The 17,758-nt window shown below is 41.9% G+C and overlaps 2 protein-coding genes across 8 annotated transcripts in view; both read right to left on the bottom strand.

The window, feature by feature from the left end:
* acap3a (ArfGAP with coiled-coil, ankyrin repeat and PH domains 3a) overlaps positions 1-9,726 on the bottom strand; it is a 78,787-nt gene extending 69,061 nt beyond the window's left edge. For 4 of the 5 annotated variants that reach the window (XM_037104738.1, XM_037104740.1, XM_037104739.1 and 1 more), the window contains exon 1: positions 3,095-3,378. In XM_037104738.1, the coding sequence (XP_036960633.1) occupies positions 3,095-3,141 (47 nt within the window). In that variant the 5' untranslated portion in view covers positions 3,142-3,378. Of the gene's footprint in view, positions 1-3,094; positions 3,379-9,534 lie in introns of those variants that run through there. The other variant, XM_037104743.1, reaches the window with a different exon arrangement.
* Positions 9,727-12,748: 3,022 nt separating this feature from the next.
* LOC119023121 (PHD and RING finger domain-containing protein 1-like) lies at positions 12,749-17,753 on the bottom strand. 3 transcript variants are annotated; one of them, XM_037104798.1, is made up of 7 exons: positions 17,207-17,753; positions 15,888-15,971; positions 15,648-15,781; positions 15,414-15,505; positions 15,055-15,254; positions 13,902-13,997; positions 12,749-13,809 (listed from the first exon to the last, which is right to left on the bottom strand). In XM_037104798.1, the coding sequence occupies exons 1-7, from the start codon at positions 17,348-17,350 to the stop codon at positions 13,804-13,806; spliced, it is 756 nt and encodes a 251-aa protein (XP_036960693.1). In that variant the 5' UTR covers positions 17,351-17,753; the 3' UTR covers positions 12,749-13,803. The 3 variants fall into 3 exon arrangements, with proteins under 3 accessions (XP_036960693.1, XP_036960692.1, XP_036960694.1); XM_037104797.1 differs by having other exon boundaries at positions 13,898-13,997; positions 17,207-17,751; XM_037104799.1 differs by lacking the exon at positions 15,888-15,971 and having other exon boundaries at positions 13,898-13,997.
* Between the last annotated feature and the right edge of the window lie 5 nt (positions 17,754-17,758).

The raw sequence follows: 17,758 nt of genomic DNA, 5'->3' as shown, positions 1-17,758 counted from the left end.
ACAAGAGATAACTTCCAACTATTTGAGAAAAAAAAAATTTAAAAAGAAACAAGAGAGGCGCCTCAGAGCTCCAAATAAAAGAGGCGGGTGAGTGTTTAGCATGCAGCCTGTCTCGCTGCTTAGCATATGAAACGAGGACGGAGACGGTTCGTGCAAATAACCTTCAGTCAGCGCTTCCTGAGATGTGACTCCCTCCGTCCCAGATGGCAGTCATTAAAAGGTGCCGCTGCCAAGTGTGGAAGTCTTTGATTTTGGGAGCAGAGATTTTTATCTCCGGGAGCCAACACAAGTGCACTGTTGGAAAGTCACCGAGTGGATTCATTCTCTTTTTTGTTTTTTGTTTTTTTCAGGGAAGTTTACTTGAGGATTTTCCTCTTTTTTTTTTTGCTACGTTATACTTCAACACCACAGTACTTTTAACCTCGCTGCACCGAACTGACAGCTGCAGATACTTTTCAGATGAAGATTTTTACATAAATACACATGATTTTATTAAAACACAGAGCTCTGTTTCAGATGTCGGAGTTGTTAGAAGGTTTTTTCCAAAGCAAAGATGAGAGAAAAATCCAAAATATGAATTTAAATTTTGGCTTCCTTCCTTCATTAATCATCTCATGACCCCCTCAAATTTATCTTGTGGCCCTTCGGAGGGTCTGGAACCAGATGTTGGGAACCTCTGGAATTAACCTAACTGAGGATAAAGTAGCTCAAACTCACTCAACATGATAAAGATATTTTCTCTGCATCCTTACACCACATGCACACTTTCCTTTAGCTATTTAGTTAGATATTGTGTCAGTTCATCAAAGAATAAAAACTGCCAAGAGCACAAAATGTGACAAAACGACGACACAAACCAAACTTCAGCAGAAAAACATTAAGAAATAGGAAAATAATAGAGTCTACAGTTTACAGAGATCCTCATTTTTCTGCCTCTTTCATTCAAAGTCTTGAATAAAACATTAAATGCTGAACTTTTACTTGTGCTGGACAAACTTTACAGAGTTGTTTTTATACTTTTAGCTGCATAAAGAATCCTGCACAACTCAGCAAGTGTAAAACACCTCCTCCTCCTCCTCCTCCTCCTCCTCCTCCTCCTCCTCCTCCTCACAGCCGGAGGAGCCTCTGGACTCTCCGGGAGCAGAGAGACCAGGTTCAGATGTGGGTGTAGAAAAATTCCTGCCTTTATTTATGTAACCTCTGGTGAACGGTGGTCAGGAGCTTTGGCACAGGCTGTGTGGGGAAACCTTCAGTTTCCTCCGATCCAACGATCAGTTTCACTGTTTGAACCAGAACTGACACACGAATCGATGAACCATCAGTCAGCTGACAGAAAACGGATCAGCAGCTGTTTTCAGGCAAAAAAAAGCCACAAATCATTTAGTTTAAGCTTCTCAATACTGTGTTTCTTTGTCTTAACTCATCTTAATGTTCAAAGGTGAAGAAGTCAACTTTGCATTTAGCAAATTCTGACGGACGTTTTCACTATTTTCTCACATTTAATCGACTGAAAATGATTAAATGAGAAAGAAACAAACAGATGATAACGAGTAATCTTAAAATTCAAGGCTGAGCTTTATCATTAATGGACTTTCAGATGAATCATCTTCAACAAATAATTAACATTTGCTTGACTGAACCTTCAATCAGTGTGGTGCTTAAAGTCTGATGTCAACAAAGTTAACTAGTTTTCTTGAGCCTGAACAAAATATCGCAGGTTTGATCTCAGATTTCTCAGTACTGACGTATGTTTTGGCCGATATGCACCAATAAGAGACTGTTTTTAATGAGCTAATAATGCAGAAAATTGATGATTGGAGTGATTTATAGTAATTTAATCCCCAGTTAAGTTGACTGTTTCAGTGTAGTGATGTCACTTTAGACAATAAAGGTTTTTATCCGTTACAGGTCTTTGTCATAAGTGTCCGATCCGAGGGATCATAATCGAAAATGTGAGTTGTTATATCGGATATTTTTACTCCCTAATATCAGTGCAGCCCACAAAAATCAAGCGGCACAACAGAAAACTTCACAATAAAACTCCACTTCCTGTACAGCACCACATGGGAGGACATGGATCCCTGCAATCATCCATATGAGTCAAACCACACAGGAATTATTCCATCATATTTTTAAAAAATGTGATGAAATAAACTTCACAAATGGCACTTAAACGATTAATCTGACAGATACCGGATGTCTAGGGCTGATGTTGACACCGATATTAGGGGTGAAAACATTCAGATATCAACTCGTAACAGCTGATATTCTTAGATACAAAGAATTTATATGAATGAACATTTTTTGAAAGTTTCCCTTGGACCACATGTGGTAATCAAAGGCTTCACTGGGAAATTAATAATCATAAAGAGTCTGTAAAGACAAAAAACAATGTCACATATCAGCACATATCAGACAACACACGCCCAATATCATAGTCCAGTATTGACCCGTATTATCAGTTGACCGGTATATCATTCTGGATCACTTTCATGACTAATCGATTGATCATTCGGTCAATTTTTCAGATGAAACAAGACGCTTGAAGGCATCAGCTTGTTCTTTAAGATCCTGGAGGGGGATTCCTCACGTCTCCTGACATTTTACAGCCGAGATGGTGAACCGATTGATTAATCCAGTCGATGCAGTGTAGTGAGGAGTTAAATCATGACTGGTGTCTCAGTGTGATCAGCTCCTAATCAATAGATACTGATGTGATCAGATCTGTATCAGCTGCTGAGAGGAAACATAACGTGAGGACCAACCAAGATAAGACTTTGATCTGAGCACGTGACAGCTCATCATCAGGCCAACTGTAAGATCCAGACACACACTGATCTGATCAGGGTATCGATCCCAGCAGAGATTTTGGTTGTTTTGTTGTTTGTTTGTTTTTCAAAGTGCAACGTGTCGCGGTTCGGGTCCAACACGCTGCATCACAACACAGCAGGACACGTTCGCATAATGTGTCCCCCCCCACCACCACCACCACCACCACCACCACCACCGCCTCTTCAGGCTTTGAACGCAACTCAAATCTGATGTGAGACGTGACGCGTTCACCAGCAGGACATGAGTTCCATGTTCTTCTTACCTGAAGCGGGGCGAATCTTTGATACATTCTTCAAAATCCACCGTCATCTTGGGCCGGAGTCAAGTTTTAGTTTTTTTCTGATTAAAACACGGATTTCATGTCCCGGGTTTAAAAAAAAAAAAAAAAAAAGGAGAGAAAGAAAGAAAAAGAGAAGCGAGATGGAAGTATCCGACTCAGAGATCCTCGTCCCTCCGGCTCCGGCTCCTCCTGCAGCAGCAGCGGCTCGCTCCCTCACTCAGCTCCGCTCTGACGCTCCGGAGCCGCCGCACTCTGTACTGGAGCCCCCGTGCTGCCTTCAGGTGCCTCCCGCCATGCTCGGAATTTTAAGCTGCCACGTCTGACATGTAGCTTGTGACGCACCATATTGAATTTCTTCGCATAAGAGGGGCTGCAACTCACAATTGTATACATTATCATCATATTTTTAGGATTGATCACCTCTTGTTTGGTCTTATGACATTTTTTTTATGAAAGAAAAAAGTTGATGCAATTTTTTAGAGCCCAAAGTGACGTCGTTAAAGCTGCTATTTGTAAGAAAAGTTGATTTTTGAGTCAGTATTTGTTGGGAGTGAGACTCAAAAATCAACTTTTCTTACAAATAGCACCTTTAAATAGCTCGTTTTGTTTAAATCATTAATTTAATATCCCAAATAGCTACAAATCTTCACATTTAAGAAAAGACAAAACCAGCAAATGTTTGACATTCTTGCTTGATAAATGACTGAAACTATTCATCAGTCATCAAAAAATATTTTATTTAACATAGTAATCAATAAAATGGTCAATGGTGAAAAGAGGAGAATAAAAACATTTTCTAAAGAAGTACTTTACTCAAATGCAGTTAGGTACCGGTACGACTGCAATTCAGAAGGAAGTCGTATTAGTTTTTACTTTACTACATTTATTTGACTATGAAGATTAAGATTTTTACATCCACAACATAACTTGAATGTTCACAACATGCCGCATTTGATCAATGGATCTGCAAAGGTTTAATTTAATTTTACAGCCAGTGGTGATAATCACATACTTCAGCCAACATGAAGTAGAATAATCACGATGTAAAAATACTCTGTTACAAGCAAAAGCAATGCACTAAATATTTTAGTTGTGTCAAAGTACAAACGTCAGTTCGGTCCAATTTGAATCCATGTTTTACTTGAAATGGAAAATTTGGAGATTAACTGTTTTCAAGCTGTCAAAATCACAGTCATCTTAGATTTCTATGAACTTGTAGAAGACTTGTTGTATTTTGTAAGAAGCTATTCATCTTTACAGGACGTCTGTACAGCCGGCACACTTCATCCGAGCTCGAATACAACGAATACATCAAGTATTTGAATGTTAAACCATTATCTAAACTGCAGATGTCAAATAAATGTATCTCAGGATTGTAAATGTACACCTACTTGATTTATTTCCACTGTAGCGGTCACAGCAAACTCCACGTGTAAATTTTTTGGCACACGACTAACATTTCCGACGGCGCTTGAATGCAACACACGCTCAGCCCTCTGCATGAGAACGCGTAGAGCGCTGACGTCACGCTGCAACTCATTTGAATGAATACAACCTGATTCTCCGGTACAGTAACGTCACACAGGTTTGTTGGCCCACATGGACAAACAGACATTTATCACTGATTTCTGTTGAAACAGCAACAAATAAAACATTTATGTGAAAAATAAAATGTGCTGATGATCACAATCACTCCTCAGAGACTAAAGAGACATTTTTTCTTAATTGTGCCTGATGATTAACAGCTTTACATTCATCAGATCAGTGTAAAGAAGGTCTTTTATGAGCTCAATGAATAAGCAAACGCCCCCAGTAGCGTCAGTCGCTGCTCTCAGGTCAGTGATGCTCCCTGCAGCCTCTCATCTGTTTCACACCTCTGGTACAGTTTGTTCTCCGTGTCAGATCAGCATGTTTGTACCGCTGTGAAATCTATTCAGTGTACAAGCGTGACTCTGTGAGACTAATTGCTCGATACTGAGCCGCTCTCCGTGCACCTTCAACACATTTCCCGGGTCGCCGTATCTGCCTTTGCTTTCCCATGCAGCTGTTTAAACGAGGGTATCTTAAGTGAATCCATTTTCTCCCGGCAAGGCTATTATTAATTCACAGGAAATGGGGGAAAGCTTGGAAGGAAAGAGCGCCTGCTTGGGGATTTCACTGCAGGTTTTTCATAGAGAGCCATTGTTCCCTCTCCTGTCCCGGCTTTTAAAAAAAAAAAAGACTGTGGCTCGGGCCATGAATGGAGATGATCTCATCCATTCTCTTGGCTTGAATATCACCATCAGCGACTGAATCTCAGAGGAAAGTTTCAGACCGTGTCCGATCTGATGCAGTCATGGCGATGTCGGTCAGGTGGTCCTCCTCTTTGGATCCAGACTTCATTGGATGGATTGCCATGAAGTGATGTACAAATATTCATGTCTCCCAGGTGAATCCAGATGTTTCCAGCTGTCTGAGGTGATCCCAGTATTCTTCCTCCTCCAGCACAAACATGAGGTTGACATTTGTAGCTCTGAGTGAAACATCTGCTAGTTCATAGGCTGCCATGAAATTTGGACCAGACATTCGTGCTCCTCTCTGAATGAATTGCGCTCACTCTGCTGAGCCGGTGCTATTCATCTGTTGCCGTGAGGAGTCTGCATGTTCTCCGGGAACTCTGACCAAAAACACGCACAAAGTTAGTTATTCTAAACTGTGCATAGGTGTGAATGTGAGCGTGGAAGGTTGCTCGTCCGCTATTTGTCAGCCCTGTAATGAACTGGTGACTTATCCAGGGCGTACCCCGCCATTCAATCCCACACAGCCCTCCCCCGACCCTGAAAAGGATAAGCTGTCACCGACAATGGATGGATAGCAAGTGGTTTTCTCAGTGGATAAGAACTTGTTGCTCTTCTCTTAAGTAAAGCCACAGCGAGTTTGATTTCCCAGCTGGCTCTCCTACTGTTGATCTGATTGGTTTGGAGGAATCACCTCACCACACAAGTACCTGCTCCTTTTCCAAAAGCTGTATTAATTAGCTGTACTAATTAGCACCAGCTATCGGTTGTTAGCATACTGACTGAACACCATCGTGCCAGGATTGTCAGTGTGAACATGCTAAGATTAGCATTTAGCTCAAAGCGCTGCTGTGTGGTTGTGCAGCCTCACAGAGCTGCTAGCGTGGATGTAGACCAGGGTTTGTATTTTTCAGCCACATTTAAATATTTGAAATAATAAATAAACTATCACCGCGACCTGGAGGTGATCAAACGACGCTTAACCCGGGTGCTCCAACAGTACGGCAGCTCTGTTTTATCTTCCTCTCGCGAAAAATGTCCTTCACTGCTGTGGGGGCTAAAATAACAGTTCCTCAGTCTTTTGATGCCCACCATCATCCCACCGTCCCCCCTCCTCGCTCCCTCTTCGCCTCGTCCCCAGCTCCTTTTACTAATCTGAGATCAAAGCAGCCACTGCTTCTTTATGAAACTGTCGAGTCAGCAGTCGGCTGATCTGAAAGTGCACACTGCTGGAGAAAGTTAGGAGCCGACTTGACTTCATCGCAGCATGATCACATGTACAGACATCTATCTCGTCCTTTAGCATGAAATGTAGATATACTCCTCTAATGCCATCATCAATGATCAGTTCAGTTTTTTTTTTTTTTGATCCAGTACTTTGTGGACTAACTGCAGGCTCAGGTGTGTTAATAATTGCAGGTTTGTGCTAATAAGCAAATGTTGACTAAGATGGTGAACATGGCAGATATTACATGTGCTAAACATCGGCAATCACTGCGCCGAAAGGAATCGTCCCTGCATTACAACAACACTAACCTCCACACAGAGCCTGGCTAGCTGTGTGCCCCCTGTGTCCAGTCTTTATGCTAAGCTAAGCTAGCCTGCTGCTGGCTCTTGCTTCATACTCAGCAGATGGATATTACACTGGTCTCTCTCTACTCGTTTAAATGTCAGCGAGAAAGCAAATTCATGTCTTCCCCAAGATGTCAAACACTTCCTTTGAGATTTGCGAGTGCCTCTGGGGCAGGTTGTGGGTCACACGCCGGACAGAATTGGGTCCTTGTCGGCAAGATGATTTACAGTGAATAGCTATGATATCACTTAATGGACTGCCTGTGATCCATCTCCCGCTGGTGTTGTTTCCAATGTGGCATCTGACAGCAGCGGCGATGAGGCTTTTCTGCCTTTGTGCAGGGGAAAAAAGAACGGACTGGAAGAGGGAGCTGTCGACTCCCATTTTTTTGCTCCCATCAGAGGCCCTGGCACGGCAGACACAAGCACCACTGCAGCGTGGAATCACTGGGAGAGATGTGTGGGTCTCTGGGAGGGTGACCTACTTTTTTTCTGCTCCCCTCTTTGGTCTGCTGGAGAGAGCTGCGAGTTGCGCTGCTGAGCACGCGGCTCGTAACGTTATCCCTCCTGACTGCAGGTGCAGGGCTCCTACAAGTCACCGCCAAATGAAGCATGTGTGCAGGATGCTGCGAGAATGTTCTCTATTATGCATGCATGTGTCTTCTCAGCACCGACGCACTCCAAAAATGTGTTCTGGAGTCGATGTTAAATTCATTTAGTCTCACCCGTAGGACTGCTGCGCTCACTCTGGTGGTAATGTGTATGTGGGGGAGATGTATAGAGACAAACTGGCATTATCGTTGTAAATGTTGGATTTCATTTTACAGGCAGTTATGTGCCATGAGCCAGCCCTGGCAAAGAAATATTTTGGCTCTTAGGTCCCCAAAACTCTATACATTTTCATCTGTACAGTTTGGTTAATGCTGGGACTAGACAAAACAGATATAATGCATTAATTAGAGGAGTCAAATTCTAATAATTGGAGTAGAAGTAAGTTCCCAACCTCGGACCACCACAAAGAGTCACGAGAGAAATCTGAGTGGTTGTTAAAGTAAAATAGAACAAAATAAAATTCTGCTACACCAAACAGTTTACATTTTTGGACTTTGCTCTAATCCTCTCCTGTTTGAACACCTCTAAAACATTAAAATAAAACAAAGTCCCACTCAGAACCTTTGGGAACCACCAAACTAAAGGACGCCGCATGTTGTGAGAATAATTCTCCTCTTAAATAAATCATATTCTCGTTCTGTGTACTGGGTCACGACCAGAAGCCCTTGACACATGACCTCACTGAGTTTAAAACTCCCCATTAATGAAAGCTGTTTATAGTCGTGCTGTGCAGTCACTGCTGACTTATTTAGCAGCCCTGGAAACGCACATTAGCCTGTGAAGCTAATGTCTCAACCAGAGAGCCTCTCTGCCTCAGCAGGTCTGAGCGACACGACCTGCAGCATCAGCACTGTGTTGCTGCCGCTGCAGAGAAATAACTTACCTACAACTAACCAGAGAAAGATGTCTTTCTTTCTGAGCGATGAGATCATAAACACTCCAGTATGATCTGATATGAGCTGGAGCCAGTAGGCAGTCAGGTTAGTTTGACATATTGACGAGAAACAAGAGGAAGCAGGTGGTCAGTTTTTTTTTAATTTCGGGTTATTTTGGTCATCATTTGTAATTCTATATTTTAGTGGGCTATACATCAAAAAATCCCAACAGAAGCAATTGTTAGCTACGCTAATCGTGTCCCGTCTCTACTGACGTTCATTGCATGACAGAAGTTGTCATTTTCAAGTCAGAATTCCTGACTTCCAATCGAAATGAGTTACGCTGTGTCCACTCAAGGAAACGTGGATGCCTGCAGCAAAATGTGTGTTTGTATGGTGCGTCACAAAGAACTGCAGCCGCTTAATTAACATTAGGGAACTTAAAATCAGATGGGAGGAGTCGGATCGTTTCTCATGCTCGCAAAGACTTTTATCGTGCATCGATTAAACAAATCGAAATGAAAACAAAAACTATAAAATTGTTGTTACAGCATGTTTCGCATCACAAACATGACATGAAGTCAAAAGTGATGAAAAGGTCATTTTTCGTGTGCTGCTGTACTGATGTCATGTATGTTTATATCAGTGATGTCAGGCTTTTGCAGATCTTGCCAAGTTTCTGACTTGGATTTCCAACTTGGATGACAGATGTAGCTTCATGACAGACAGCATAGCTTCATATTTAGTGTACAGCTGTGAAAGTGGTATTAAAGACTAAGTATATCATTCCTAAAGTGTCAAACTATTCCTTGTAAGTCTTATTTTAAACAGTCTTTTCATCGGGTGAGGAAAACACATACAGGTCCTTCAGGCATGGAAGAAGAAATGCCCCACAAGTTCAGTATTTATGAATGAAACCTGGTTTCAGTCACTCATTAGCGCATCACTTAGCCTGTCAATCTTCAAGAACGCTCCTTACTACTAAACAGACTTTCTCTGGAGCTGCGAGTCATTAGAAGTTTTGACCTTGGCTCCATTGTGTGTTAATCGTGTTAGCGTAAGCCTAATTGCTTAAGGAGTCACAGACCTCACAGCCTAAAGCTCCTTCGGCGCTGGCCCGGCTCCTGATCCACTGGAAGGCTCATCAAACGGCGGCAGTATGTTCTTCCCGTCAACTGATTCCTACGAGAGAGAACGTGACAGGATCCCATAAAGAGTTGATAGGGTGAGTACCGGGTCAGAGTCTGAGCCGCTGGAAGAGACACAAAGAAAAGTACTTTTCAGGAAGCCTGTTCCACCACGTCAGCTTAAATAGTATCAAATATTCAGATGCCAAAAAGCACTCCAGATCCTTCCTCCCAAGTGTGGAGGATGGCAGAGTTCAATGAATGAAACAAAGGGTCATGTGGGGTCGCAGGGTCGACGGGGAAAAAGTAAAGTTTATCTCGTCGCAGTAGTAAAGCAGCTGAGCTCTTCAGAAAAATAAATTATTCGGCTGAAGCTGTATCAACAAAAGAGACTCCTTCCCAGCTCGTCAAACACCGACGCTTCGGGATCGTTGGCCGGGTCGACTGCCAGTCCAAAGAAACTGACGAGTTGGGAATGAGACTCAAAAATAATTTTTCTTTTGAAGAAACTGTCTGAGATTTTGGCGTATTTATCGTCATGTCTCGATTTGGACATGACTACTGATGCCAGTCTCATGTCTGTTCATTAGATTTGAAACTGAAGCCAGGAAACAATTAGCTTAGCTTAGCATAAAGACTGGAAGTAGGAGGAAACAGAACCGACCAGCACCTGGTACTTTTTTTGTACGTTTTGAGCACTGCTGTAATGGCGTTTTTTTAGATCACACTACCTTGCTCAGCATGGACCCGCCCTACTCTGCTTCTGATTGGTTACATCCAGCCTGTTAAGTTATGCTCAGGTGCAACTCTCACCAAAGATTGAACAGAAGCATTAGTTAACCTCTTTAATGAAGAAAAACACCTTCTGTCCTCCAATAAGCAATTTAGAGTCTCCTAATTTAAATGCAACAGGCTGAAAAATTCCTTTATACATCAGTGTATCCTGTTGATAAACCAAAAACTGGTGTGCTGCTAACTAATATCTACAATCTGAGAATATAATGTGATATATTTTATCACCACGATTGTCTGATGTGCTTTGAAAGTCTTTAAATACGTGTACATGTGTAACTATTTCTGTGCGAACCCTAATTAAAATGTAGAACTGCTAATAATTAAAAAGACAGTTGGGATTATTAACAATGCATGTAGCCGCTCCCCAGTGACTGATTGTGTAAGTCTAGATAAACCAACAATAAGGTGCTGCTAGTGCTTCTCTAGCGTACGCCGGGTTTTTAAACACCTCGCAGTGTCTCCGTTTGGACATTTTGTTCATCTCAACAGTTCTGCTCAGCAAACATGTCGGGCCAATGAAGGTGAACGTTTGTTTTTTTTCTGCGCTCATTGTTTTGGGGGGAAAGTAGGGCAAGATGAGCTGCAGGCTTGTTAAGTGCCCGCCCACCGAATCACACACACACACACACACACACACACACACACACACACACACACACAGATGAATCAACATGGTTACATATGAGCTCTAATAATTTTACAGTAATGTCACAGGGATCACATCAAGCAGATGTGAGGTCGCAGCCGAGCACGCTATTTTAACGATGTCCTGACCTCATGTTAGTCTTTTTTTTCCCTCTCATCTCTCAGAAACTGATTTAAACTGAGCGTCTGCTCCAACGCGCCATGCCTCTTGACATCAAAGGATGTGCTTAATATCATGAGGACCAGAAGCAACAGATCAGAGCGTGTCTGACTGAGGCAGCCTCCTCTCGGGGAACGGCTGGACCGGATACTCTGGAGCCGCTGAGGCTGGTGTTGCTAGGCGATGGGGCTCAGGGATGCTGAGGGAGGCGGGGATGAGGGGATCCTGCAGACAAGCCAATCTCACACACCCTGTTTGCCTTGCATACTTGTTTTTGGAGGAGGGTCTGCCTCCTGCATCTCCCTACATCATCGTACCTGAACTAAATTAACTGTGATCCATGCTGATGTTACAGGATACTTTGGATTAAGACAAAAGACACATGATCGTCTACAATCTAATTTTTAGTCATGCTAGCGGCTGGATGGCAGTGTCGGTCTGACAGTTCACCACTTTGGTCCAGACTTGAATACCTCCCCAACTTTTTGATGAACTGCCATGAAATCTAGTACAGATATTCATAATCCCCAGAAGATGAATCCTACTGACTTTGGCGTCTCTCTGACTTTTCCTTATACATCACCATGAGGTTGACGTCTTTGTTTTTTTATGAAATATCTCTACAACTAAGGGATGGAATTTAACTCAGATATTCAGGGTACCCAGAGGATGAACCACTCAAACTTTGCTCCTGAATTACCCCCAATCTTTATAGTGCCACTATGAGGTTGATGTTTGTAGCTTTAAGTAAAACATCTCTACTGGGGTTGACTGGATTGCCATGAAGTTTTGTACAGATATTCATGATCCCCAGAGGATGACTTTTAAGAACTTTGGCAATTTCTAAACTTTCTTGTCGCGTCATCGTCAGAACAAACTTCACTGGTTTTATTGTTTGAGCCTGACATTTGCAATAATTGTGTGAGTGAACAGTCTTTACTATTGGATGGCAAAGAAATTTGGTACCGACATTCATGGTCCTCCAGGATGAACTGCTGTAATTAGCTGTAATTTTCACCTTTAGCTCAAAGCATCACTGCCCCTCAGTATACAGCTGTAGACTCTTTCTCAGAAATGATGAAACACATGGCAGACTGGAGGTGGATTACTTTGAGAAAACTCATCTTGCGCAACAGCTTATTGAGTTTACGTCAAAATGTGAAAAATTGAATCTACTTTTAAAGGCCAATTGAACAATAAGTGGCTGAGGAGGTGCAGCAGGTCATCCATTACTCATAGTCATTGGCCGTGGTGAGCCACAATGTTCCTTCATTTACATGAAGATACACACACACACACAGTCACACACACAGTCACACACACACACACACATACATACAGGCTCAATCACACCTACAACATTCCTGAGCTGTGAATTACTCACTACAGCTCTAAATGTGTTAATATGACACTGACAATCCAAAATACCTGCGTAACTCACTCCAGTTAGAGAAGCGTTTACTAAAAATAAGAGTGAACTCTTGACCACTTGAAAGATTTGTGTCTGCAGTGGAAGCTTATGGTCTAAATAATATAGAAAGTGTTAGAAAGTCATACAGAGAGACAGACTAAGATGTGTTTTCATGGGAATTATTGAAATTAAGTAAAGTATAGAACAATGTCGACCATAAAACATTCAACAACAGTTTTTACAAAGGACAAAGAACAACATCAGTGTAAAAACAAACAATAAAACAGCAGCAGACAGACTGTTCCCTTACATGCGTTCATGGCTGGAGAGCAACACGATGCTGCCACCATGTGGTCGTTTCTGACACATGCACCTTCATTTCCGGAGGGCCAGATGAGAACATGTGTCTACCTCTCTGCCAGGAGATGGCACTGTTGTTTGTAAAAAGGTTTCAGAGGACACTTAGGTGTACAGATATAGGTTCTTATTTCCTGTCACAACAAGACCTGAGACTGATGAGACTCAGCTGCTACAGTGGAGCCGACATCATTAACAAGGAGAGAAAGAAAAACACTCTCAACGAGTTTATGCTCATTAACTGCTGGATGGATGAAACACGCAGACGCAGCTTCACTGTCAGATCCTTGTCACGTATTCACTAATGATCACTTACATCAGTTATGTATAAAGTCCCTGTGATGTTTTCCAGTCAAACATGCTCTGTCACTTTGCTCAGTGAATTATATAAATGTTGATGAATTGCAGATAAACTGGACTTTGGTCCAGATAGTCTGCCTGAAGTGAAGTTCAGTGTCAACAGCCAAAGAGGTTTAATGAGGACTTATAAAGCATTTGTTTATAACATTGATGAAATAATAAATTATAATTTTTCCTAAAGTGTCGAGATTGTGCTTAAATTGTGGATGTGGACAAGAAATTACCAATATTGTTAAGGTATTTACCACAAGGAAGTGTCCAGACGTCCAATTTTAAATTGAGGATATGTGTCAGAGAAGTTGTTTTTGCACGTCCTGCAGCTGTAAGGCCGAATGTTTACAGGGAACCAAATACTTCAAGTACAAAGACGATCACTGACCATCACAACCTTTTAATGCATGTTGTGGAAGCTGTCTGCTGTGACATTTATTAGACAGTAACTATACGTCTACTTCTTGTCGTCAGGAACTTAAGTTGCACGTTTTCTTCTTTTTCTTGTCTTCAACCCTGTGAATGACACATAAATGTATAATGTCAAATATCAGAGAATGACTCTTAAAGCTTCAGGGACATGATGTGACAGCTGGTAACTTACTGACTGAAGCACTGCTGGTGTCACTGTGATGAGGATGTGCAGCTGCTTCACCTGATGCGACTGCGGGCTTCGATGCCCTTAACAGGTACTTAGGTACATGCTGAGAAAGTAGAGCAAAGATTGTGTCAGTGATCGGTGGCTTGATAACCTTCAGTCAGTACTGTAAGTACTGTATGTGCCTCAACGCCTACTCCGGTCAACAGCATTAGTCACTGTGAGCCATTTAAAGCCGCAACTCTACCACCTGCAAAGAAGTACTTAGAGCCCAGAGGAGGCTTGGTACAACATTCGGCAAAGATAAACAGGAAAGCAAAGGCTTGAGCCACAGAGCAGGTCGTCCAGTTTGAATCCCCAGCTCCCCCAGCTGCATGTCAACGTGTCCTTGAGCAAGATACCGAACCCCAAACTGCTCCTGATGAGGTCTGAATAAAACAAATCTTCAGCAGCAGCAGCAGAAACCCACTAAGACAAAACCCAAAAGGGGGCCAAGATGCTTGTTTCAGACTGTAACCACTAACACGAGCAGCTGCCCCAGTATTTTTGCATCAGCGCCAACAGTGCACATTCAAGAAAAGCAAAGCAGGAAATGTGGTTCAATGCCACAGCAACACCCTGACAGTGATAAGTTGGTGTGGCACATAACCTGTGGAACAAATGAAACCAGTCTCTGATAATTTTCTCTCGCTCCACTTACTTTTTTGCATTTTTCACGTTATCTAAATGAATAATGTTCATGGGGAAAGTTAACGTTAAGCATACATTAAATCTTTACGCCTCACGTTTTCCGTATTTAGCTTTTTGATAAGACACACAGAGTTCACATACTTTCTCATATTTCAAACTGTTCAGTGTAAAATTAGGAATTGCGATTACTGCTTTGGCTTTATCTCAGTGTACACATGGCATATTTGATCTATTTTAGGGGATTATAATGAAGAAACCTGAGTAAAGTTACTGGTTGCTGCTATTTGTAAAAGTGCACAGAGTCTGTTTTTTGTTTTTTTGTGATACAGTGATATCTGTTCATCTCTGGTAGCCCAGGGGACAGTTCAGTAGCTCTTGCATCTGTTTCTGAAGATCTCAAGTCCTCAAAGAATGAAACCATTTTGCTGAATAACATATTGTACTCATCTGTCTGTGTGTGACGTTGAACGTACCCAGGAGGTCGGGGGCCGAGGATCAGGATCGCCGCTGGCTCGGCTCTGGATCCTCTGGCTGTGGCGTCGTTCAGTGGAGCGGCCGGGGCGACTCATGGTGGAGGGTCGGAGGCGACTGCTGGTAGATGCAGTTTCATCCACCTCAGCGAGGAGGTCTGTTAGTTCTCCATCACTGATCTCCTCCTCCAGCACGAAGCTGTCTTCACAGGGACGATTTGACATAATGAAAACCACATTTTCTAACAGTAATCTATCAAAATCTCATTATTTACATCCAAAAATGTGTTTTAATGTTTAATCGTCATTGAGCTATTAGAGCCTCATTTAGTGTGAGAATGTAGTTAACTACGCAGCTTTACCTGTTTGTTGAGGTATGATCGCACACTCAGGACAAACCCAGTCACCTTCAGGGCCTGTGTTTAATGGTGGTGTCAAGCAGTCCATGTGATGCCTGGAACATAAAACACAACCCCAGTTCTGTGATTGAATCCCTTTTAAGACCCAATTAAGACCACGTGAAGTTATAGTCATGACAAATTACGCTGAAACAACACCACCAGATAAAAACCTGAGAGTGTATTGTCGTGCCGTACCCTGAATCACACCGTGTACACACTAGCAGCCGGTGCCTTCGGTCGCTGCGCCCACATTCCTCACAGATAACAGCACTGCTGCCCTCCTCCTCCTCCTCTTCATCGTCATCCTTTTTCGGCGTCTTCACTCTGATCTGCAGCACCACAAACAGTTTAGCCTCAAACAGGGACGTGTTTCCACATAATGTCACAGCAGATTAAGATGCATCACGCTTCCTTCAGCACACTGCAAATAGTCACCGTTTTTTGAATGTCCCCTCCGGGACACCATCTCTGATGGATGAAGGCAAAACTGATCCGATCCACTGGGCAGGTGTTGGCTGTCTGAAATGAGTGTTGTGCAATTTGATTCACATTTACTTCATATACAATAACAGGCCCTGTAATGTACTACAAGGTTATATTCTTCAGATTACTTATGTTAAACTTCTTAAGACAAACTAAAGCCACATAAACAGGTAATTCTTAGCAGGAAGGTTGTTTTGGCCTTCTGTATGCACGTGAATGGTGTTTCAGGTAACTGAAAACAGAGCTTTTGGAAAACCCCTGTCAGAGTGAAGATATGCAGAAGTGCCATTTTCAGTGTTTATGTGCAGACATGAAAACTGTGGGTTTTTTGGCTTGTCTCCTTTGTTTCGCAGGCTTCTGATTGGCCAACATGGCCGGCCGGTAGCGGTTATATCACCACCTGTTGCCTTGGCATGTGCTCGACAGCCTGCGTTGATGCCAAATATATATATATATTTTTTAAACCAGCGGAGAAAAAAAAAACGCGCATTTTACAAATACCCATGAATGTGTAGACTAGGCCTTAAACCAACAAAATATTCTATTTCTAATTATATAAATCAACCGCAGCGATCTTCACATTTGGGTTGCTGCTGCAATTTTATTGATATAGCTCATAATCACAGTCACATTGCCGCAGTGGGCTTTATAATTTGTACAGTGAACATTCTCTGTCCTTAGACCCTAAACCCATGTAAGGAAAATCTTCCTGATAGAAAAAAAACTCTTAATAGCATTTTTGCTGGATGAAAAAAAAACCTTGAGAATAATTTAGTTAACTGGTTTATCATTCAGCTCTTATCACTTATGCATTTTAAAATACATATGATAAAGTTCACATGCCACTATGTTTTCCTTAAAACTGCGAGCCATTAAAGTGGCGTTTTACAACATAAACTAACTAGATAATGATGCATGTCAACATATACACTAATTTTTGTGTTTATTGTAATTACTTTTCATTCATTGCATTGTTGTTTATTCTTTATTTTGAATTATTTTAATATACCCATTTTAATAAATCCATTTTTGTCATTAATATCATGTTTTTCTTATCAATCACTTATAAAACACTTTGAGATGCATTTTGTCTTGTTTGAAAGGTGAAAAATGAAAGGGGTCAATAAAGTTTGATTGATCTTGCAAACATCTGACTACCAAAGTGGGATTTTCAGACCTTTTTAACAGCAATTTAAATAAGTATGTGGCTTTAACTATCTCTTGCTAACTGGATTGACATATATTGAGTGGCAGGTGAGGTGTGTGTTTACCTGGGACCACTGAAGAATACATTCAAGACAAAAGACGTGCTGACAGTTCTCCACAGAGGCCACTGCTTGTTTCTCAAAGGGACTCAGGCAGATGTAGCATTTATCTAAATCTGACATTAAATCTGCCACAGTGGGCTTATCCATATTTTAATATTCCTGTTTGTTCGGATCCGATTATTTAAAAAACCTGACCTAAAGCTAACATACGTAACTCAGTGTTGATATGTCGGAGCTTCCTGTGAGCTGTAAACTTACGCGCTGATATTGACGACAGTTAGCCTAGCTAGCTAGCTTAGCGTTAGCTAGTCGGTAACTACTTAAGCTAACTGTCATGAAGCCGAGAAAACGGTCTTGAATTACTCAATACAGTCAAACGGTACTAAGCTGAATACGTATCAGCACAACCTTAAAGTTATCGAGTGTAAAAGCGTGTATCACATTAAACACTTATAATCCCCACGTTAGCTAAAACTTGTAAATAGCTAACTAACTATGCTAGCTACTACTTTCGTGTTCCGCGCTATACGGAAAACTTCCGGTCGGATCCTGTCA

The sequence above is a fragment of the Acanthopagrus latus genome, chromosome 7, assembly GCF_904848185.1.
Source record: "Acanthopagrus latus isolate v.2019 chromosome 7, fAcaLat1.1, whole genome shotgun sequence".
Lineage (NCBI taxonomy): Eukaryota > Metazoa > Chordata > Actinopteri > Spariformes > Sparidae > Acanthopagrus > Acanthopagrus latus.
This window is presented reverse-complemented; position numbering and strand designations above follow the sequence as displayed.

What these genes read in the sequence shown, in the direction of transcription:
- LOC119023121 (XM_037104797.1), bottom strand. Translation starts at nt 17,350, where the DNA reads ATGGATAAGCCCACTGTGGCAGATTTAATGTCAGATTTAGATAAATGC. An exon ending in GATCATACCTCAACAAACAG is followed by an intron (nt 15,255 to 15,413) that starts GTAAAGCTGCGT and finishes GTCCCTGTGAAG; the next exon opens with ACAGCTTCGTGCTGGAGGAG. An exon ending in CTCGGCCCCCGACCTCCTGG is followed by an intron (nt 13,998 to 15,054) that starts GTACGTTCAACG and finishes CTACTTTCTCAG; the next exon opens with CATGTACCTAAGTACCTGTT.